Source organism: Cnephaeus nilssonii (genome assembly GCF_951640355.1).
Source record: "Cnephaeus nilssonii genome assembly, chromosome: 7".
Lineage (NCBI taxonomy): Eukaryota > Metazoa > Chordata > Mammalia > Chiroptera > Vespertilionidae > Cnephaeus > Cnephaeus nilssonii.
This window is the reverse complement of record NC_137078.1, coordinates 78,273,113-78,297,644: the sequence shown is the minus strand read 5'-3', so window position 1 is coordinate 78,297,644 and position 24,532 is coordinate 78,273,113. Positions and strand designations below refer to the sequence as shown.

Below are 24,532 nucleotides of genomic sequence, written 5' to 3'. Positions count from 1 at the left end.
ATATGCACAATATCCAAGCAGCCCCATGGTCACTGCAGCAACAGTGCAGGCTCAGTTCTGGTGTGGGTTTCTGGGGATTGTAGTTTTCCAGTATTTGCAATAGAGGAAGACCTGTCACTGCCATCTTTCACACCCATGCTGGCAAGCTGTGTGCATGGTCCCTTGTGTGTGTGTGTTGGGGGGGGGGGGGGGCGGTGGTCGGCCTATCAGCAGTTAGCAATGTCTATAATAGAAGCTTACAGGGCTATTGGGACCTCAAGAAATGCTTGAGGAATTTGGAAATCCTTTATCAGAAAATCGCATGGTATCCAACCTGGATGGATTAGGAATTTACCTGGGAGATGGGAGACAGCGGGAGGTGGCAGTGAGCGGATGGGATCATTCCAGACAGAACCTGCCCCTAAGGTTTAGAAACATAAAAGCAATTCTGGATGGCTGAGAACACAGGAGGTTGAATAGGGGCTGGTAAGAACGGGATCTGAGAACTTAGAAATGGGACAAAATCAGTTCATGAAGGGACTTGATGCCAAAACCAATGAATTTGGACCTTTTCTTGAATATACTGATATATCAAACACAGCCCAATCAGTATGAATGACTTCCTCCTTTTCTGTTCTCCCTTGTTTTGTTCATCTTTGTTTTATCACTTGCCACAGCATCGTGTCTTCATCCCCAGAGCTCAACAAGGGCCATGGCATGTGATAAAAGCTCAGTGTTTTTTGAATGATCAGATTTGAGTTTTAGAAAAGCAACCCAAACAAGAGTAAGAAGGGAGCAAGGCTGGATGTAAAAGCCATCATAGTTCAAAGTAAATTGTTTTGAACCTCCATTTCCCCCTCTAACCAAGAGGTGAAATTGGGCAGCATAAAGGCCATTTCCAATGTGGGTTTTGTTTGGCCAGCACTTTTTGAAAAATTAGTTGCCCCAAATTTTTTAAATGGGAGGTTTCACATTTAAGATTTCTGGCTTCTCTTGAAAAACATCAAGATTTGACAATTTGGGGCCCTGATTCTCTCAACAGTAATAGGATAGAACTGAACAGCTGCTGCTGCCTTCAGACAGCACAGACATATGCCCCCCAGTTTGTCTTAATCCCCACCACTCCTTCCCATTAGTCACATTGAGGCCAAGTACCAGTTGCCATTTATCATGGTACTTTTGTTTTCAGGGTGAGCTCTGTTTGACCTTAGAGGCATCTGTGTTGCCCATCTTTGTACTTATCTATCCTGCCTGGTATCTAAGGAGTGATACAATGAAGTTAGTATTTTAGGAAGATTAGTCAGGGAAAAAGAGATTGATGTGAGGAGCTGGGAGGCAGAAAGGAAATAATGGAAACCCATGGGAGGAATATTTGAGAGAACTTGGGCAGTAATTAAATATTGGATGAAAGATGAGGAAAAGACAAAATACAACTTCAGTTTCCAACAAAAAAGTGGGAGAAACGCAAAGGGTGGTGGTGAACAATACCTTACGAGCTCTGGTATTTTGTGAGCAAGGGCCATGAATTAAGAGTTCCAGCCGAAACTGGTTTGGCTCAGTGGATAGAGCGTCGGCCTGCGGACTCAAGGGTCCCAGGTTCGATTCTGCTCAGGGGCGTGTACCTTGGTTGCGGGCACATCCCCAGCGGGGGGTGTGCAAGAGGCAGCTGATCGATGTTTCTCTCTCATCGATGTTTCTGACTTTCTATCCCTCTCTCTTCCTCTCTGTAAAAAATCAATAAAATGTATTTTAAAAAAAAAAAGAGTTCCATAAGCCCCCAGTATTCTGCTGGGTATGTATTAGGTGCTCAGGAAATTCTAATTGCACTGAAACTCTAATCTGATAGGGGGAAGGAAGGAAGAATTGGAATCTATATATATATAAAAGCCTAAGTGACCAAACGACAGAATGACCAGACGACCGGTTGCTATGACGCTCACTGACACCAGGGGATAGACACTCAACACACAGGATCAGGCTCCCTCCTGTCTGGATCGGGCCTGAGGGGATCGGGCCGAAACCATCTATTCCGACAACCACTGAGGGGTCCTGAATTGCAAGAGGGTGCAGGCCAGGCCAAGGGACCCCACTGGTGCATGAATCCATGCACTGGGCCTCTAGTGCTTGAATAAAACCAGCAAATTCTGGGACCTTAGGGATAATCTCCAGAGTAGGTGATCTGGGATTTAGGGGCATTTAATTCCCTTGGGGGAATAAAACCTTTGCAAAAGTCCTTAAGTAGATCAGGAATCTGGCAGGCAGAAATGGAGATGGGATGGAAATGGTGTCACTCCTGGGGAAAGGTTAAAAAAAAAGTCAAAGAGACTTGGGTGGCAGGACTTTTCCTGAAATACATTGAAACAAGCTCTTGGTTGGAACATTAGGCAGGGGATTTTGGACGGAGGCTGGGAAGGTTGGAATGCTGGACTTGGCTAAATGTTTTTTGTTCCTTAAATATGTTTTTATTTATTTCAAAGGGAGAAGGGCGATAGATAGAAATATCACTAATGAGAGAGAATCATCGAAAAGCTGCTTCCTGTACAACGAATACTGGGGATTGAGCCGGCAACTCTGGCATGTGCCCTGACCTGGATCTAACCAAAACCTCCCAGTTACTGGGTCGACACTCAAACACTGAGCCACACTAGCTGGGCTAAACGTTTTTGAGAGCACATCACTTAAAAGGAAAATAAATTTTCAGCTCAAACCCCAAATAAATATTTAATTGCAAGTTATTTATATGTACCACTACAGTGATGTTATGTACTTTAAAAACATTTACACACACACACACACACACACACAAATTTTAGCTCTGGCTGGTTTGGCTCAGTGCTTAGAGCTGCGGCCTGGGGACCAAATGGTCGTGGGTTTGATTTCCGGCCAAGGGCACATACCTTCGTTCCCATCCCCTGTCCGGCCTTGTGCGGCAATCGATGTGTCTCTCTCACATCAATGATTCTCTCTCTCCCTCCCTTCCTCGCTCTCTAAAAAATCAATGGAGCCCTGGCCGGTTGGCTCAGTGGATGGAGCAGCGGCCTACGGACTGAAGGGTCCCGGGATCGATTCCAGTCAAGGGCACATGCTCAGGTTGTGGGCTCAATTCCAAGTGGGGGGCGTGCAGGAGGCAGCCGATCAATGATTCTCTCTCATCATTGATGTTTCTATCTCTCTCTCCCTTTCCCTTCCTCTCTGAAATCAATAAAAGTATGTTTAAAAAAAAATCAATGGAAAAAATGTCCACGGGTGAAGATTAAAAACAAAACAAAACCCAAAAGCAAAAAGATAGATTTTTAAAAAGATTCGATAAACAGAAATATTCTCATATTTTCTTCCCACAACTTTAATGTATCATATTACACATACCCTATGGTACCCACACATACACACCACTTTGGATGCTCCTCTGCAGTCAAAGGGAGCCATTGGAGGTTCTCAAACAGAGGAAGGCATCATGGTCTTCATCAACTTTCCTGAATCCACAAACTTTAGAAGCTGAGACATCAAACACTGTGATTGCCTTAGACTGGTTCCCACCGTCCAGGAACAACAGGCTCAGTGCTTTACACATTTATTTAATCCCCAAAGCCTCCCTATGCTATAGGTACTATTATTTTCTTTTAAAGTAATATTTTAAACTTGAAAAATTTTTTATGCTGATCTTAGGCACAGTGGAAGGAAGGGAGAAAGAGAAACATCAATTTGTTGTTCCACTTATGTGTGTATGCTTTCGATGTGTGCCCTGACTGGGAATCGAACCCACAACCTTGGCTCATCAGGACGATCTCTAACCGATTGAGCTACTCGGCCTGGGCAATATATATATATATATATATATATATATATATATATATATATATATATATATATATTTTAAAATATATTTTATTGATTTTTTACAGAGAGGAAGGGAGAGGGATAGAAAGCTAGAAACATCCATGAGAAACATCGACCAGCTGCCTCCTGCACGCCCCCTACCGGGGATGTGCCCACAACCAATGTACATGCCCTTGACCGGAATCGAACCTGGGACCCTTCAGTTCGCAGGCCGACGCTCTATCCACTGAGCCAAACCGGTTTTGGCTGGGCAATATTTTAATTTTAATTTTAATTTGAGGAACTGAGGTTATGTGAGACTAGGAAACTGCCTGGGTCCCACACAAGTGGCGAAGTCAGAACATTAACCCACCTAGCGCGGGTCCGCAGTCCATGAGCTTAACCGTTACTGGAGCGGCGGAGGGGACACACTTTTTTCCCTCGAGTGGCCTTGGCCAAGTGCCTCACGAATCAAAGCTGTCGGGAGAGTGCGTGACACAGTCCCCGGAGGCAGCCGGAACGCACTACCCGCCGGTGCTCTCCAACGCGGTTCTTTAGGGAAGGCCAGTGTACGCCCCCGTCACACCTCCAGAATGCGAGGCACCCGCGCAGGCGCAGATAGATAGGCCTGGTTCCTATGGTTTCCGGGGCGAGACGGCGGAAGGAAGATCTACTTCCGGCGTCGCGCTGCAAGCGTCGCGCTGCGGGCATCCTTTGCGGCAGATCTCCGCGACGCCTGCCGATCATCCTGTATCCGCAGCCAGCGAACGAGCAAGGGCACCGCAGCAGGACGGTAGGGCTCAGCTTAAGGAACTTCCTTCCGAGGTTTCTTTAACAAACTTCCTCGTGGCTTGCTGGGTGCCCGTTCTCTCTCACTGGAACTCTGGGCGTGTCTTCCGCTTCCCCAGGTCCCTTGGCTCACCCAGCCAATGTCACGGAAGCCTATAGCCCGCGCCTCTCTCGGTTCTCCTTGCAGGCTAACTGAGTATCTGCCAGCTTAATGCTTGGGCCTTCTGGCTCTTAACCCGAAGCCCATGCTCCTTTTCTCGGCTTTCAAGTCCCCGCGTGATTGCGGCCTTCACACCGCTTCAGCTCATTCCGTTCTTCCCCAAATGCTCTTTACGCTCCAGCCCTGTCTGGGTCCTCAGTGTCCCTCAAACATACCCAGAACCTGCGGCTGAAACTCCCGCTGTACCCTGACCTTCACTTCGCAAACTCAGCCCATCCTAAAAGGCATTTTCAAGCCACCTGGGCGGAATTGATTCTTCCTTCTTCGAGCTCTTAACCCCTGGTTTGTTCCTTCCTTTGGGTCCCCAATTCGCTGTGTCTCTGTATTCTCGTACTTAACGTTGCAGCTGCTGCTTTTCCCCATTCCAGTGCCTGGCACGTTATTATTTAGTAAATGACTTAAAGAATGGGTAGGAAATTTAAAAATTAAATTCACCTGTAGATCTATTCATACATAACATTGCCTTTTTTGTGTGTGTGCTTTCCTCCAGCCTTCTTTTGCAGACAGTTTTTCTTTGGCATTATTGTTGTATTTTTCTTGACATTAAAATGTATGTCCCATGTTTATTTTTCTTTTTTCCTGAATATCATTCTATTCTAAGTAGGTAATGGATTCAATTATCCATTTAAGTTGTTTGAAATTAACTTCTTTTTTTTTTAACAAACTACTACCTGGTCCCTGCCCTTACTGCATTCATTGTTCAATAAGGGAGACATTCAAGTAAATAGTCCATTATAGTGGCATGCAAAGAACTATGGGAAGTGGAGACTGATATGTTAACATAAAGGAGGGATGCCGGTTTCAGGATGGCTTCTCAGGGAAGGTGTCATCTAAATTGATATGGATAGAAATATGTAAAGAAATGTTTCAGTGCTTATGCTGTTTTTTTTCTTTTCAGTTTTTTCTTCAGATATGACTCAAAGAATTGGGATTATTAAGTCAAAACATAAAAACTCTAACTTTTGATAAACATGATTTTATCAATATAAAGAAGATTTTTATACTTTGTTTTAGTTCTCTTTTCCTTGCGTTTTGTGAAAGCACAGAAATTGTTCATCTACCATAAACTGGGAGAATCTGTCTAATGAAAAAGTTTGGTGCGAAGAAGTTGGGAGAACAGTGTAAAATAACTTTCTAGAGGGCTATCCTACATAATAAAATGGTAATATGTAAATTACCATCACTCCGCTATGCCCACAATTGGGCCAGCGGGAGGTGCAGGGGGCGGGACTCAGGGTGGCCGGGGTAGCTGATTGGGCCAGCAGGACACTGAGCTCGCGGTGCCAGTGGCGCCCTCAGCGTCTGCGCCATGGCTGCACTGGAGGCTTTCTAAAGGCCTGGTGCACCAGCGGACAGACAGCCAGCTCCGCTGGGATCGAAAGCCAAAGCAGGGGAGCTGGCTGTCTGTCCACTCAGCCATAAGGCCTTTCGAAAGCCTCCGCCGCCAGAGGCTTTCGAAAGGCCTGGTGCACCAGTGGACAGACAGCCAGCTGGTGCACCAGGTGCATGATTAAATCATGCATTGGGCCTCTAGTTTATCATAATAACCTCATTTTCTTAGAAATTTCTTACTTGATTATATTTTATGGCATTGTATCTTTTTTTTACCTTCCATTTCAGCCATGCCTTTCTTTGATATACAGAAGAAGTTGGGCATTGACTTAGACCGCTGGCTGTCAATCCAAAGTGCTGAACAGCCTCACAGGATTCCATCTCGATGCCATGCTTTTGAAAAAGAATGGATAGAATGTTCACATGGAATTGGTGGTATCCGCGCACGGAAAGAGTGCCAGATAGAATATGAAGACTTATTCGAATGTCTGCTTCGGCAGAAAACGGTGAGGAAGTGATGGAGGTGGGAGCTGAGTTACTTCCTTATTTCTTTGGGGCTACTTTTCAGTATTTTTAATTGGTCATTGAGTTGAATTGGCAAGACTTTTATGGTGAAATACCTCTGTTTAGGTACCATGTCAAGGAAGTTAAATGTCTTCAGATCTGAGGAAGATCTGTTGTTCCTCAATGTTCTTCCTCATCTCTGATTTTCCTTAGTATCGAACCTTGCTGTAGCCATCAGGTTAGAAATTACATGTCTGTGTCTGTTTCTATTTTTGTAGTAGGCCATAAAGCAAAGAATATCAACCCGTCTTGGATGTTTGTGAAAATCTTCGGGTAAAAATCTTTAAAATTCATTGAACCCTCATTGGGGAAGGGGTTAAAACCTTGAAGGTCTATTACATTGAACCTGATATAACAATCTCTGAAGTATTTATACTCTGGGGAAGGTGGAAGTGTTAATGAGATTGCTTTAGGTGAACCTAACGAAAAATGCATAGGGAAAAGGGGGTGCTAATACAGGGCTAACACATTGAGAGCTCTATTCTCCCTTAAAAAAGAAATCTTTGAATGTGAGCTGTTGTTTTGCCTATTTTTGTGCTCCAGGTATAACAAATAGAAATGTTTTTATAACTTAGTTTCTTATAGTTCAGGGAGACAATTTAGATTTTAAGTTAAATTTATCAACATTTTAAATGTCTTTTAACGTCTGTTAGCATTTGGCGAAAGTGAAGCCAAATTTGGAAGGAATGAGAGGATGTCGGGTCATAATTTTGTATTGATCTCTGCAGGAATACTGATCATTAAGTGAGTAATATAGTGTCTATATTGTAGGACAATGAATGGGTCATGTTTGGCCACCTACCAGCTAGTTCACAATGTCTTCTCGTGGACTCGCATTATTCCTTGCTCAGATTAAGACTTTACTCACTGTGGAAAATTTACACCAAGAGGAGGCAGTGTGGTGAGGTGGAAAGGACATTGGATTGAAGTTAGAAGAGCTGGGTTTTGGTGTGGTTCTGCCACCACTATTTTTGCGTCTTCAGGCAAGTCACTTGTTTGTCTTGATGTCCTTATCTGGAAATATTAAAGAGTTCCCCCAAGGTCACTTCCTTATCCTATGAGTTTATGAATAGATATGTTACTGTTTTAGAGGTTACCCTAAATGACTAGATACTTCCCCCTAGGTGAAGAAACTAGTGATTCAGGAAATTAGAATCAAGCCCTGTTCTAAGTGCCTGGCATATAATAATGCATTTATTTCTCACAACAGCCTTGTAAGGTGCTTTACTATTATTTCCCCCACCATACAATTAAAACACTAGGGCCATTGCCTAAGGTCATATAGCTAGTAAGTATTGTAACTGGGATTTGAGCCTGGCAATGCTGGCTCCAGAGCCTGTGGTTACTATATCACATCACTAAGTGGTTATTGGCTCTAGTTCAGGTGAAGATTTAATCCATGGTGTTCTGATAGCTTAACCATGACTAGTCCTCTGTTGGGAAACTTCTTTCATAAAGAAATCTATTTTTTTAAAATATATTTTTATTTCAGAGAGGAAGGGAGAAGGAGAAAGAGATAGAAACATCAATGATGAGAGAATCATTGATTGGCTGCCTCCCGCACACCCCCTACTGGGGATCGAGCCCGCAACCCAAGCATGCACCTTTGGAACTGAGGGACCCTTCAGTCCATAGGCTGACCCAAACCAGCTAGGGCAGCCCAGCGTTTTGGTTTTTTTTTTAATCTTCACCCCAGGATATTTTTTCCTTTGATTTTTAGGGAGAGTGGAAGAGAGAGGGAAAGACGGAGAAACATCGATGTGAGAGAAACACATCGATTGGTTGCCTCCTGCATGAGCCCGGACCAGGCCCTGGGCCTGGGGAGGAGCCTGCAACCAAGGTACATGCCATTGACCGGAATCGAACCTGGGACCCTTTGGTCCATAGGGCAACACTCAATCCACTGAGCCAGACTGGGTAGAGCCAGACTTTTTTTTTTTTTTTTAAGTCCCTGTCCTAATGGAGCTTATATGGTGGGGAGGGGAGCAGAAAGTTAACCAACAAGTTAAAAAATGGTGTGTCAGGAGTTGAGTGCAGTGGGGAAAATAAATAGGAAAGGGATAGAAAGCCCTGGTCATGGGGGCTAAGTTGTTTTTCTTTTTTAAATAGAGCGGTCAGAGAAGAGTTCAACACAAGACGTTTGAACAGAGACTTAGAGAAAGTGAGCCAAGTGGAAATCAGGGGAGAGCGTGTCCGGCAGAAGCAGCAGCAAAGCGCCAAGACTCCTGAGCTGGGTCAGAGAGAGCTAGAGGAAGGTGTTAAGCATAAAGGCAGGGAGGTCGGCCTCCTAAGTCATAAGGAAGGACTCGGCTTTTCTTTCAGTGAGATGGGAAGCCATTGAGGTTTGAGCAGGTGAATAATGCAGTCATGACTAGTGAGTGTATTTTCTATGTCGAAGAGTCCATGTGAATCATGCTCTCACAAAGGCTTGTAGAGCATGACATTTGCTAGGAATGGCCTACCTGAGAAGAGGCAGAACTCAGGGCTCAACACTTGTGACTAGTAGCTGAGAGTATATATTGGTCTTAATTTCAGAGTAGTAGAAAGAGACCTTATATTGGCTATTTCTGCTTCATTCATACTCAGCAAACAGTCGACAGCAGTAGTGCCACCTTGATATATAGAGGTCAGGAATATATAGCCTTTAATATTTTAAAAGCTTTTAGTATGTAGGACTATGTCCCTTAAATGTTTTTTTAAAATACATTTTTATTGATTTTAGAGAGGAAGGCAGAGGGAGAGAGAGATAGAAACATCAGTGATGATAGAGAATCATTGATTGGCTGCCTCCTGCACACCCCTTACTAGGGATCAAGCCCCGCAACACCGGCATGTGCCCTTGACCAGAATCGAACCGGGGACCCTTCAGTCACAAGCTGATGCTCTATCCACTGAGCCAAACCAGCTAGGGCTCTTAAGGGTTTTTGTCTTGTAAGTTTTGTTATTAGATTTCAAGGAGATATTATTATATACCATATTTTCCGGCGTATAAGACGACTGGGCATATAGAAGATTTTCCTGGGTTAAAAAGTCGTCTTATGCCGAAACCGGTTTGGCTCAGTGGATAGAGCGTCGGCCTGCGGACTCAAGGGTCCCAGGTTCGATTCCGGTCAAGGGCATGTACCTTGGTTGCGGGCATATCCCCAGTAGGGGGTGTGCAAGAGGCAGCTGATTGATATTTCTCTCTCATCGATGTTTCTAACTCTATCCCTCTCTCTTCCTCTCTGTAAAAAATCAATAAAATATATTTAAAAAAAAAAAAGTCGTCTTATACGCCGGAAAATACGGTATGCCAGAAGTGTATTTGTTAAAAGCTTGAGTAATTATTTCAAGTTAGTTTTTAAAAGACACGTTTCATCTCAGAGGCCCTCTGAAAATGAAATCAATTTTCCTTCTGGTTCTCCAGCCCTCGCTTTCTGGTGCATATCTCCCCCTGGTTTTTTATTTACTTGTGTTTGTTTGTTTGTATTTTAGAGAAACATTGATTTGTTGTTCTACTTATTTATGCATTCATTGGTTGATACTTGTTTGTGCCCTGACTGGGGGTCAAATCTGCCACCTTGGTGTATCGGGACAATGCTCTGAGTTACCCGGCCGGGGCCTCCCCTAGTTTTAAATACTTTCTTCCTTTGACAGATGAAACGCATGAGCGCCATCATGAAACAGCGGAATAAGCTAATCAAGGAGGGGAAGTACACACCTCCACCCCACCACACGGGCAAGGAGGAGGACCCAAGGCCCTAAGCAGAGCAGCAGCTGGAGGCTGATTTTCATGTTCATCTTCACTGGAAAGCTTATGTACTGACAACTTCTTTGTGAAAGTATCTAAAAATAAAGGATTGCTTCATCCTATTTGTTCTGTTTTCTCTTGGATCATACTTTTCTATAATAAGATTGCAACCTATTTTTTAAGTTTGGGGAGATGCCTCTATCTATGCCTTAAAAATTAGCATCCAGGGAATAATGAGCAGCATTTAATGAATGCTTAATGTGTATGAGGTACTTCAAATATGGTAACTCATTTAAGAAGTTGCAGTGTTCTTTAGTGTTTTGATTCTGGTTTATCTTCCATAAAGCACAGACTTGGGCTGGGAGGGAGAGGCAGCAGAGACTGATTGTGTGTTTACTATAAGGTCTGTGAAGTCTACCGTTAAGGCTAAGAAAATACCACATTCAAATAACAATTTTGAAGAAGCAATGCCATTGTTTTAATTTGCTATCTTACACCAGTGGTATAGTGCCTTTAATTGGCATGCTCAGAAACATGCTGTTAAAATCCGGGTATAGAAGGTTATGAACCTTATAAAATTAATATATATTGAGAATATAGTTGAAACCTTTGATATCTTGCAGCATTTCCCCCTAATTTTTTAATGTAAAATATATATAATAATATTTACCATCTTAACTATGTTTAAGTGTCCAGTTGAGTGGCATTAAGTACATTCACATTTTTGTGCAACCATCACCAACATCCATCTCTAGAACTCTTTCTTCCATCTTGGAAAACTGAACTTAATAATACCCATTAAACAATAACTCCCCGTCCTCCCCTCCCTCCAGCTCCTGGCAACCAGGATTCCATTTTCTATATGATTTGGACTACTACAGGTACCACATATCAGTAGAATCATACAGTATTTCTCATTTTTTAATCCTTGCCTGAGGATATGTTTATTGATTTTAGAGAAGAAACGACATGAAAGAGAAACATGATTGGCTGCTTCCACAGAGGATTGATCCCAAAACCCAAGCATGTGCCCTGATGGGAAATTGAATCTGTGACCTTTTGGTGTGTGGGATGACACTCCAACTAACTGAGCCACCCGGTCAGGACCAATATTTCTCTTTCTGTGACTGGCTTATTTCACTTTGCATAATGTCCTCAAGGTTCTGTAACATGTCAGCATTTCTTTTCAAGGCTGAAAAATATCAAAATGGTGTCCTGTCCCCCTTCCCACTCCCCAGCCTAGGCATCTGGAGGACTCCCAGTGACCATTCTAATTCCTGGGATTGGCATTGTTTCTTACAGACCAGAGATTTGAGCAGAAACAATCAGCATATTGGAGGCACTTATCTGCCAGCCTGGCTGAAGATAGGAGCAACCCTGAACTGCCATGGCTTCGGCTGCCTGGGCAATTCCAGCCAAGAAAGAGATGGGGAGAACTCAATGTTACAAAACCTTACTTGGAGCTACAGGTTCAGTAAATATGTCACTTGTATCAGAACATCAAGCATTTCAAACCCAGTCTTGTTGAAGTCACCTTTGGCAAGTTGCATTCCCTTTCTGAGCTGCAGTCTCTTCAGTTGCAAAGGAGAGATCATTCTATTTACTTAATGGAATTTCCCTGACAATTAAGTGAACACACAGGCATTTAACCCAGAACTACTTTGCGTACAATAGGTACTAGATAAATGATAGCTGTTGCTTCTCATTGTTATTCTTCACTATTATCTGTGGCCAGCCCTCCTGAAGGGTCTCTTCAAGTTGAGTTGCCTCCTAGTCTGATGCCAGTGTTCTTTTTTCCTTATTTTGTGGAGGGCCAGACACATGGCACTGTGACCAAGGAGAATGATAATGTCTTAGGCCATACATGCAAGATGTATTGAGCAGAGGATGTTGTTGATAAACCAGATTGCTTTTTCTTTTTCTTTTTGTTAATCCTCAGCCGAGGATATTTTTCCAATGATTTTTGGAGAGAGTGGAAGGAAGAGGGAGAGACAGAGAGAGAAACATCGATGTGAGAGAGACATTGATTGGCCACCTCCCACACGCGCCCCAACCAGGGCCGGAGATCAAGCCTGCAACCGAGGTACTTGACCTGTTCGCAGGTGGACACTCTGTCCATTGAGCCAAACTGGCTAGGGCAGTGGTCGGCAAACTCATTAGTCAACAGAGCCAAATATCAACAGTACAACGATTGAAATTTCTTTTGAGAGCCAAATTTTTTAAATTTAAACTTCTTCTAACACCACTTCTTCAAAATAGACTCGCCCAGGGCGTGGTATTTTGTGGAAGAGCCACACTCAAGGGGCCAAAGAGCCGCATGTGGCTCGTGAGCTGCAGTTTGCCGACCACGGGGCTAGGGCAATTGTTTTGTCTTTTATCTCCAGAAACTGAGCACCTAAGGGAAGCCATGGCTCCGGCAGGAAGCCCATGCCTGCTGTCAATTGTTGGGTGGTGCTTTGTCCAAACAGAGCAAGAGATTGTTCAACTTTTCTCAGCCCTGGTCAGAAGGCTGGAGATGCTGAGCTGAAAAATAAAGGGGTGAGGAATCGGGCAAAAGAAGATCAACTTCTTTTGATAGTCCCCTCTCGGAGAAGAAGCCAGAATGCACTGGATCAAAGAGGCCAGGTGGCTCATGAAGCCTCATGTCCTTTGTAAGGGGTCAGCGAACTCAGAAGTTTGATTTTGCCTCCACATTGGAGCTGTTAGGTTTGGACACTGAAATGGCAGGGCTGACCAGGTAAACAGAGCTAGCTACTTGTTTGACTCCATAATGAAAAATAGATCATTTTCAGGCTTCTCCTGAGAACTATTGACACTTCCACATTTCTGGGATCACCAATCTGACTGGAACTACCAGCACAGCATTCTTTACTCTTTTAGAACACAGCTACCTCCCCTCGGGCTTCACTTTGCAGCTGCTGAACATCCAAGGCTTCTGCTGACATACGGTTCTATGGGCCAACTGGCTTTGTCCTGCTTTCCAGAAGAATGGGCTGGGAGCAGAAAGCCAGATCATGTCAAAATTAGGGGGTTCTCAAGAGGAGGAATGAGCTAGCTGTTTCCTGAGATGAGAGTGGGACTTTTTGTTTTTTAATATATATATATATATATATATATATATATATATATATATATATATATGTATTTTTTTAAAAAATAAATGTTTATTTATTTATTTATTTTTATTTTATTTTCTTTATTGATTTTTTACAGAGAGGAAGGGAGAAGGATAGAGAGCTAGAAACATCGATGAGAGAGAAACATCGACCAGCTGCCTCCTGCACACCCCCCACTGGGGATGCGCCCGCAACCAATGTACATGCCCTTGACCGGAATCGAACCTGGGACCCTTCAGTCCGCAGGCCGACGCTCTATCCACTGAGCCAAACCGGTTTTGGCACTTTTTGTTTTTTAATATATTTTTATTGATTTCAGAGAGGAAGGGAGAGGGAGAGAGAGAGAAACATCAATGATGAGAGAATCATTGATCAGCTGCCTCCTGCATGCCCCCTACTGGGGAACGAGCCCGCAACCCGGGCATGTGCCCTTGACTGGAATCGAACCTGGGAACCCTCCCCTCAGTCCGCAGGCCGACACTCTATCCTCTGAGCCAAACCAGCTAGGATGAGAGTGGGATTTTTTAATTTTTTACTGTAACCACTCAGAACAGTCTGTGCTAACACAGAGTTTTGTGCCGGGAGAGCAAGAACATTGCTGCAATGATGTAGCAGAATCTTTTCAGGATCCTGCCAATGGCTCCTTTTCTGATGTCATATCTAATCTTTATTGTGGCCAACACTTCCTGGAGCTCAAACGCAAGTTCTGATACAGAGGTAGCAAGTTCAGATTCTTTTGGTAATGTAATAACTAGGTATACAAGCCTTTTGTAAGAATAAATACATTCACTGTGAGAGGGGCAGGACTTACAGTAAACTCACTATCACCCACCCACAGGCAGTGGATGCCCAGCTCCAGCCAATTGTTACCAAACAGAAGTGCAGGCCAGGATGACTTATCTTTCAATGTTTCATGACAAATCAGAAGTCTACATTTTTATGACAAATATGCAATTTTTAAATTTTACTTGTTTAAAAAATATGTTTTAATTGATTTTAGAGAGAGGGGAGAGGGAGAGAGATAGAAACATGGATGAGAGAGAAACATCAAATTGGTTGCCTTCTGCACAGCCCCTACTGGGGATCAAGCCTGCAGCCCAGGTATGTGGACTGACCAGGAATCAAACAGGTGACCTCTAGTTGCATGGGACTATGCTCAACCATCTAAGCCACCCTGGCTGGGCACAAATATGTGATTTTTAAATGTCATTAAATTTTTGCCCAGCAATGAGCGCATGGATAACAGAATTTATTTTTAATGTTTTTATTGACTTTTTAGAGAGAGAGGAAGGGAGAGGGAGAGAGAGATAGAAACATCAATAATGAGAGAAACATCATTGATTGGCTGCCTCCTACACACCCCCTACTGGGAACCAAGCCTGCAACCCTGGCATGTGCCCTGACCAGGAATCAAACCAGTGACTTCTTGGTTCATGGGTCAACACTTAACCAACTGAGCTACACCGGCTGGGCTGGACACCAAAATTTAAATTTTAAAAATATACCATTTATAATCACTTAAAAATGTGTAGGTGTGAATAAAATAAAACATGGACAAAATTCCTACGATGAAAAGCCCAAGTGCTTTTGAAAGAAATGAAAGAATATCTAAATAAATGGAGAGACATGCTTCGTTCATGGACTGGAAGACTCATCATAGTAAAGATGTCAATTTTCCCCAAATCTATACACAAGATTAATGAAATTCCTATTAAAATCCCAGCAAAAAAATTTTGATAGGTATAAACAATATTATTCTAAAATGTAAAGGTAAAGGCAAAGGAGCTGGTATAGCCAAAACAATTTTGAAAACAATGAATAAAATGAAAGGAATCACTGTATCCAATTTAAAGAATGATCCTATAGCTACAGTAATCAACCTATGCAGTACCGGCAGATGGAGAGACACATTGATCAATGGACCAGAATACAGAACCCAGAAATATCCCCATACAGTTCTGTGGTGGATAGGGGGGAAAAACCCACTCTATCAACCAAACCTTACACCTTCACTCAAAATGATCACAGTAGTTCAAATGTAAATTTATAAAAACTGTTAGCAAATAACATAAGAGAAAATATTCAGGACCGTAGGCTCTGGGAAGAATCAGACATGACACCAAAAGCACATTCCAATAAATAAATAAATAGATTGGACTTCATCAAAATTAAAAAATCTTTTGCTCTGTGAAAGAGATCCTGTTTAGAAGATAAAATACAGAGTGGGAGAAAATATTTGCAAGTCATGTATCTGACCAATGACTCTAACCTAGAATATAGAAAGAACACCCAAAACTCAACAGTTAAAAAAATACCCCCAAATTAATTAGAAAGTAGACAAAATACTTGATAAGACATTTACTGAAGAGAATACACATGGCAAACAAGCACATGAGATAATGTTCAACATCACTAGCTATTAGAACAATGTAAACTGAGACCATGGTGAGATGTCACCGCACACTTGTGAGAACAACTAAAATAAAGCATAGTGGCAATACCAAATGCTGGTGAGGATGTGAAGAACTGAACCTCAAACATCGCAGGTGGGACTGTAAAATGATACAACCACTCATTAAGATAGCTGAACATTTTCTTTTAAAAAAATACATATGTGATTGCCACACAATCCAGAAATTGCACTCCTGGGTATTTATTTTAGGTAAATGAAAACATGTCCACAAGAAAACCAATATAAGCGATTGCTCACAGCAATTTTGTTTGTAGCAGCCAAAACCTGGAAAACAACCAAAATGTCTCTCAACTAGGTGAATGGGAAAACAAAGTGAGGTACATCCATATCATGTGTAGTGGGTTAAATTGGGGCCCCCCAAAAGATACGTCATGTTCTAACTCCTGGATGTGTGAATGTGATCTTATTTGGGAAAAGGGTCCTTGCAAATGTGATTAAGATAAGCATCTCCAGATGAGATCATCTTTTTTTAAATCCTCACCTGAGGACATATTTCCATTGAAGTTAGAGAGTGGAAGAGTGAGGGAAAGACAGAAACATGGATGTGAGAGAAACACATTGATTGGTTGCCTCCTGCACACGCCCCAACCAGGGCCTGGGCTGGGAAGGAGCCTACAACCGAGGTACATGCCCTTGACAGGAATTGAACCCAGGACCCTTCAGTCCACAGACCAAAAGCTCTACCCACTAAGCAAAACCGGCTAGGGCGAGACCATCTTGTATTATCCAAGTGGGCCCCAAGTCCAATGACAAGTATCCTTAGAAGAGAAGAGAAGACCCAGACGTAGTGGAGAAGGCCATGTGAAGATGGGGCAGAGATTAGAGTGATGAAGCCACAGAAGCTGGAAGAGGGAAGGAAGGATTCTCCTTTAGAGCTTTTGGAGCGAGTGTGGCCCTCCCACACCTTGACTTAGGGCTTCTGGCCTCTAGAACTGTCAGAGAATACATTTCTGTTGTCTTAAGCCTCCAAGTTTGTGCTCATTTGTTATGGCAACTCCAAGAAACAAATACATCATGGAATATTATGCAGCAATGACAGGGACCAAACTTGATACAGCAACAACTTAGATGGCTCTCAAAGGCTGAGTGGAAAAAAAAAATCTCAAAAGGTCACATACTGTAAAATTCCATTTACATAACATTTCCAAAAAGACAAAATTATGAGATGGAAAACAGATTAATGGTTGCCAAGGAAAAGGGACGGTGGGAGGAGGAGAGAGTGTGTGTGACTATAAAGCAGCATGAAGGAGCTCTTTGTGGTGATGGGACAGTTCTGTATGTTGATTGCGGTGGTGGTTACTAGAATTGAAAGGTGATAAAATGAAACAGATTGTACAAGTTGAAACACATTCTACAAGTATAAGCTTCTTTTTTTTATTTAATATATTTTATTGATTTTTTACAGAGAGGAAGGGAGAGGGACAGAGAGCCAGAAACATCGATGAGAGAGAAACATCGACCAGCCGCCTCCTGCACACCCCCTACTGGGGATGTGCCCGCAACCAAGGTACATGCCCCTGACCGGAATCGAACCTGGAACCCTTCAGTCCGCAGACCAACGCTCTATCCATTGAGCCAAACCGGTTTCAGCTAAGTATAAACTTCTTGCCCTTTATATTGTACTATAATTATGTAAGATGTAAACCACTGGGGAAAACTAGTGAAGGGTACATGGGACATGTCTTTGCAACTTCCTGTGAATCTATAATTATTTCAAAATAAGTTTTTAAAAAGGTTAATAACATGAGGGAGCTTTGGGGGTGACTGTCATGTTCTATGTTTTTTATTGTGGTTACATGGAAAGATATAGCTTTCAAAACTCATCTTACCAGACTCTTAAAATGGGTGTATGGTATTGCATGTAAACTATACCTCAATAAAGTTGGGGAATTTTTTTTTAGTTAAAAAACAACAACACAAAAGTATGTGGAAAAAACAAACTATATTAGTTTTCAGACTGAGTTTTCTAGGCCAAACACTGAAATATTTTATCTTTTGCCACCTAATACCTTACAAATCAACATCTATTACTGAACACATCAATGCAAGGGTTCCCTTAACTCCCCAACATCTGATAGGAATAGAAATGGGTAAATGGCCTTAGCTGGTTTGGCTCAGTGGCTAGAGCATCAGCATGTAGTCTGAAGGGTCCCGGGTTCGATTCTGGTCAACGGCACATACTGGGGTTGTGGGTTCGATCCCCAGTAGGGGACGTGCAGGAGGCAGCTGATCAATGATTTTCTCTCATCATTGATGTTTCTATCTCTCTCTCCTTCTCCCTTCCTCTCTGAAATGAATAAAAAAATATTTTTTTTAAAAAAAGAAATGGGTAAATGTTACCAAATGAAGGTGAATAGAGGCCTGTTGGAGAGGAGATAGAGATTGTGGCCTCCAGCCTACGGGCACAATGTATTTTTTATTTTTTATTTTTAAATATATTTTATTGATTTTTTACAGAGAGGAAGGGAGAGGGATAGAGAGCCAGAAACATCGATGAGAGAGAAACATCGATCAGCTTTCTCCTGCACACTCCCCACTGGGGATGTGCCCGCAACCAATGTACATGCCCTTGACTGGAATTAAACCCGGGACCTTTCAGTCCGCAGACCAACGCTCTATCTACTGAGCCAAACCGTTTTCGGCCACAATGTGTTTTTTAAATATTTATTAATTTTTAGAAAGAGAGGAGAGAGAGCGATTGATTTATTATTCCACTTATTTATGCATTCGTTGTTTGATTCTTGTCTGTGCCCTGACCAGGAAGTGAACCTGCAACCTTGGTGTATTGGAATGACTCTCTAACCACCTGGACACGGCCTAATGGCTTAATTTAGATGGTCTCCTGCTAACATATCTGGAGATGTTCCTTCCTCTCCTTGTATAAGGACTAAGCACACAAAACCAGCCAACCTTAGATTATATTCTCTCCATCCTAGTCTGTAAATATTCTAGGATATCAAAGAAGAAAATTTGGACCAGCGGCAATTACTCTTTGTTGTTTTTTTTTAAATATATTTTATTGATTTTTTACAGAGAGGAAGGGAGAGGGATAGAGAGTTAGAAACATCGATGAGAGAGAAACATCGATCAGCTGCCTCCTGCACACCTCCTACTGGGGATGTGCCCTCAACCAAGGTATATGCCCATGACCAGAATCGAACCTGGGACCTTTCAGTCCGCAGGCCGACGCTCTATCCACTGAGCCAAACCGGTCAGGGTGGCAATTACTCTTTGAATTATTATTTCTCTTTCTATATCCTGTTTCCCTATTAGACTGAAAGCTGAAGGGCAGGACTTTTCTATGTTGTTCTAACCATCTCTGTCCTTACACTGAACTCAGCAGCCACTCAGGAATCCTTTGCCACTGATGAATTGTAATGCCATTTGTTCAGGGGAATGCACAGCAATTTATGAAATGAAGGGCAGTTCATATTTAAAAACAAATTGGCAAGTGGACTTCTGGCCTAAAAATCAATGGAAAAATATCCTCTAGATAAAATACTTAAATGGAAGCCTTTCCCATCCCAGTCCAACCTAGTTAGCTCCAAACTAGTTTATCATTTAAAGCAGCCAAAGAACACTTCTAGGAATAAGCCTAAAGAAATAATAGCACATGTACATAAAAATGCATGTTGAAAAATATTTGTTGTAGCATTGTTTCAGTTTAACAAATTGGAAATAATCAAAATGTCAAAGAGGAAAGAGCAAAATAGATTAGGGTATATCACAAATGCCATACTAAGTAGCCATAATGAAGGAGAAGCAGACCTTGAAAAAGTTATACAATAAAAGAAAATGCAAGGCATCTAAAATAACAAGCAAGCCCTGGCCAGTGTGGCTCAGTTTATTGAGCGCTGTCCCGGGCACCAAAAGGTTGCTGGTTCTATTCCGGTCAGGGCACATGCCCTGGTTGCGGGCTCCATCCCTGGTAAGGGGCAAGCAGGAGGCAACCAATTCATGTTCTGCTTTCACATCAATGTTTCTTTTCTCTCTCCCTCTCTCATCCTCTCTCTCTCTCTCTCTCTCTCTCTCTCTCTCTCTCTCTCTCTCTCTCAAAAAGAAAAAAAGCAATAAATGTATTTTTAAAAATTTAAGATATGGAATAAACAAAAACATTATTGGCAAAAGATTAAAAAAGAAAGAAAATGCAAGTGTCAGAGTTCTGGTATATTATATAAATAGATATAGGTATACACACATATTTCCTTTAAAATGAAATTTTATATTTTATTTAATATATAAATATATTTATATGAACACAAAGAAAGTTTGGAAAATATATAATGACATTTTGACAGTAATTGCTTTTGCAATCTGGGATTAGAGGCAAATTTTAATTCTTACTTTAGAGAATTTTTGTAAGTAGTAGGATTAAAAAAACACACATTTCAGACCCATGAAAAGATGGTCACTCATTGATAATAGGAGCAGTACAAATTACTCTTAGTGGCATTTCAGTTTTTACCTATCAGACTATCAAGGATCAACAATTTGGGTACCAGTTTTTTGACCTGAACAGGATAAGCAGATCTTCTGGAACGGAGGCAGCCACCAAGCCCCCAGATCAACCTCATCCCTGCTTCGCCTTCCTCCGCTCCGCAGCGGTCCCTGCCGCCTCTTCAGGAGCCTCACACCATCCGGGATCCATTCTATTTTTCTTCTCTTTCTTTCCTGTCTTTTCTTTTTCTTTCTTTCTTTCTTTCTTTTTAATATACTTTTACTGATTTCAGCGAGGAAGGGAGAGGGAGAGAGAGACAGAAACATCAATGATGAGCGAGAATCATTGATCATCTGCCTCCCGCACACCCCGCCCCGTCCTGGGGATGGAGCCCGAAACCCAGGCATGTGCCCTTGACCTGAATCGAACCTGGGACCCCTCAGTCCACAGGCCGACACTCTATCCACTGAGCCAAACCAGCTAAGGCCATTCTCTTTTTCAGATCAGTGTTCGGACATCCTCAAATCTTTCCCTGCTTAAAAACAAACAAGCAAACCAACTCCCAACTTCAAATCCCACAATTCTACCCTATCGTTTCTCCTTCCCTTCACTGCCAAACTGCCATTTCCTTCCCACTCAACTCACTCCAGCCTGCTTCTGCCGGCCAAAGTCCGCTCATCCCCTCGTGCCCAATCACCAATAACAACAAAAGACTTACCGTGCATCCTGGTGCAGGCCTTCCTTAGTCTCCGGGCCTCTAGTCTGCAAACATGACATTGGAGAGATAGCTGGTTTCCTTGTGCTGCTCAAGGGGGATATAGGGCCCCACACGGCCTCCCTATAATTAGAAACTGTATCATGATAAAGAACATCTGCATTGCATTTCATGTCACAAAGGGACAGAATGTGCTCCCTGCTCAGAGCCCGTTAATGGTTCCCCAGTCACACTTAGAATGATCCCCAAACTACTTTCTACCAGGCCTTCCAGGGTCTAGCTCCTGCCCTTGTCTCTAACCAGCCTCATCTACCACTCTGCACACTCACCCCTCGCTCCTTTCGGTCCCTGCCGGCTCTCCTCCAACACACAAAACGTATTGTTGCCCTTCCTGCCTCAGCACCTTTGCACTCACTGTTTCCTTTGCCTGAGATGCTCTTCCTCTACGCTGTCCCAGGTGGAAGGTACTACCACGCCTGACTCCTGAGACGTGGCTACTCTGAACGGCCGCAAGTGTAAAATGCACACAGGTTTTGAGAGCCTCGTTCACACACATGAAAAAGAGAGAATTAAAAATATCTAATTAATGGTTTTGTTCAGTACTGGCTACCTTTTGAAATGATAATATTTTGGATATGTTAGAAATATAGGCTTGTGAGTACTGAATAAGCAGATATTTGAACTCTATTATTGAAATATATAATTAAAATTAACTTCATCCATTGCTTTTTACTTTTTAAGAAATAGACTTTATTTTTTAGAGCAGTTTTACGTTCACAGCAAGATTGAATGGAAAGTACAGAGAGCTCCCATATGCCTCTTCCTGCTTCCCATAAACTGTCACCATCCCGCACCACAGTGATGCATTTGTTACCATCGATGAACTTACATTAATACATCATTATCATCCAAAATCCGTAGTTTATAGTAAGGTTTACTTTTTTAAAAAATTTGTTTTTGATTAATCCTCACCAGGGGATATTTTTCCATTGATTTTTTAGGGAGAGTGGAAGGGAGAGGGAAAGACAGAGAGAAACGTGGATGCAAGAGAAACACATCAATTGGTTGCCTCCTACAAGCTCTGACCAGGGCCCAGGCCAGGGAGGAGCCTGCAACCGAGGTATGTGCCCTTGACCAGAATGGAACCCGGGTCCCGCACGTGGTATTTTGTGAAAGAGCCACACTCAAGGGTACAAAGAGCCGCATGTGGCTCGCGAGTCGCGGTTTGCCAACCACCGCTGTAGATGTTCAGAGGCCTCTTTTCTTTCTCTGGTTAGGCCTCTGCTGAAGTATCACCTCCTCAGCGAAGCTTTCCTTGACCACCCTGCCCTATTTAAAATAGCAGCTCCCACTGTCATGTTTTCCTCCCTACTTTATTCTTATTTCTATTCCTTCTTCCGTATGAATAACTGCTTTATGTTGCAAATTTAGTTATTTATTTGATGTCTATGGTCCCTCCTAGAATTTAAGTTTTATGAGAGCAGATACTTCTTTTGTTTTGTTTGCTGCTTTATCCCTAACTCCTCTACCAGTACCTGGTACTGTTAGAGAGTAGAAATTTTTGAGCATGCTTCCTCCTAGTCAACTTAGCCTTGAATCCCAGCTGGACCTCACAAAATAGCCTTGCAAGGTAGAACACTGTCAGCTTTCTGAAGAACAGGATGACCCTGTAAATAACATGGTCATCAATAATATGACCCTGACATTACTTAAGAAAAACTGTTTTGTCTTAAATTGCTTGCTCTGCAAAAACAAGATGTGGTAAATGTGCTTAAAAGCAGTCCTGCACAAAGGGTCAGGGCTGCTCTCTGGACTACCTGCGTGGAGAAAGGCAGAGCAGTCGCTGGCCGGCTAATAAAGGCTCCCTAAGTTTTAATTTGGTCTGGACTCCAGTGGTCGTTCACTCGCGTTCGCTCCACAACAGTACATAGGCTCCCAGCAATTATTTGTTTAATTGATTAATACATTTCAATGTCACTAAATTCAAAGTTCTCTGGAGCCAAGAAACTGGAACGATAGTAATGATGACAACAAGAAAAGCATCAGTAAGTGTCTCCTGGTAACTATCTTGGGAATAAGGAATCTCCTTTACCAATCTTCATAGTGTCTCTCTGGTCTGAAGTGGTCCCATGTCCATGCCAAAACCAGACCCTGTGGCCAGAGGACAAGCTCATCATGTCGGTTTCATTCCTTTCCATGTTCGACTTTTCGACCACTTCCTTCTTGTTGCAAGTCGGCTCTTCGTTGTCCCATGACACTCTCCTAGTTTTCCACTTGTCTCCCTTAGTTCTTCTCTCTCACCTACCCCTTAACTGTTAGTACAGCTCAGGGCTCTGTCCTCTTCGCTCCTCGCTTTGCACTTTCCCTGGGTGAGCATGGATCCACTTTCTATCATGCAGACAACTCCCAAATATACATCTACCCCTGGCCTTTCTCCTGAGCTCCAGACCTAGATATCTCCACTGAGTAGCCCAAGGGCACTTCAAAGGGAGCAGGTCTAAAAATGGACATAGCATCTTTCTCCCAACCTGCTCCTCCTTCTCGATAACTTTAGAGAATTCCACCATTAATCTGCCTGAGACAGAAATCTGGAAGTTGTTCTTGGTACCTCTTCTTCCTCACCCTTCACATCTAGTTCATTCCTAAGTCCTGCTGATTATCTTCTAAATACCTTTGATTCTATGCACTTCTCCCCATCATCATCACTATCATTTGTCCAAGATCTTACCCAATCTTGGGAGGACAAGTTTGTTTGTTTATTATTAAGTTTTAGAGATCGAGGAAGGGAGAGAGACATCAATTGGTTGTTCCACCTATTTATGCATTCATTGGTTGATTCTTGTATGTGCTCTGACCAGGTATCAAACCTGCAACCTTGACTTATCGGGACAACGCTCTATCTAACCAACTGAGCTACCCTGCCAGGGTGGAAGGACAAGTTTAAATGTTTCCTCACTGGCACCTATCAGTGGCTTTCTCACACTCAACTTTGCCTCCTGGTAGCCTGTTCTCACAGAACCCAGAGTGAGTTTTTCCAGAATGCATATTGGATTAAGTCCCTTTCCTGTTTAAAATGTTAGAATGGCTATCATAAAAAAAAAAAAAAAGACAAGAGATAAGTGTTGGCAAAGATGTGGAGAAAAGGGAACCCTGGCGCACTGTTGATGGGAATGTGAATTGGTGCAGCCACTATGGGAAACAGTATGGAGTTTTCTCAAAAAGTTAAAAATAGAACTACCATATGATCCAGCAACCCCACTTCCTTTGGGTGTTTATCCAAAGGAAATGAAAACAGGATATTGAAGAGATCTCCTTGCTCCCAGGCTCATTGCAGCATTATTCACCATAGCCAAGATATGG

The 24,532-nt window shown here is 42.6% G+C and overlaps 1 protein-coding gene across 1 annotated transcript; it reads left to right on the top strand.

The window, feature by feature from the left end:
- The first annotated feature begins 4,484 nt into the window (after window positions 1-4,484).
- On the top strand, window positions 4,485-10,535 carry NDUFS5 (NADH:ubiquinone oxidoreductase subunit S5). The gene is made up of 3 exons (XM_079776126.1): window positions 4,485-4,588; window positions 6,425-6,642; window positions 10,337-10,535. The coding sequence occupies exons 2-3, from the start codon at window positions 6,427-6,429 to the stop codon at window positions 10,442-10,444; spliced, it is 324 nt and encodes a 107-aa protein (XP_079632252.1). The 5' UTR covers window positions 4,485-4,588; window positions 6,425-6,426; the 3' UTR covers window positions 10,445-10,535.
- Window positions 10,536-24,532: the final 13,997 nt, after the last annotated feature.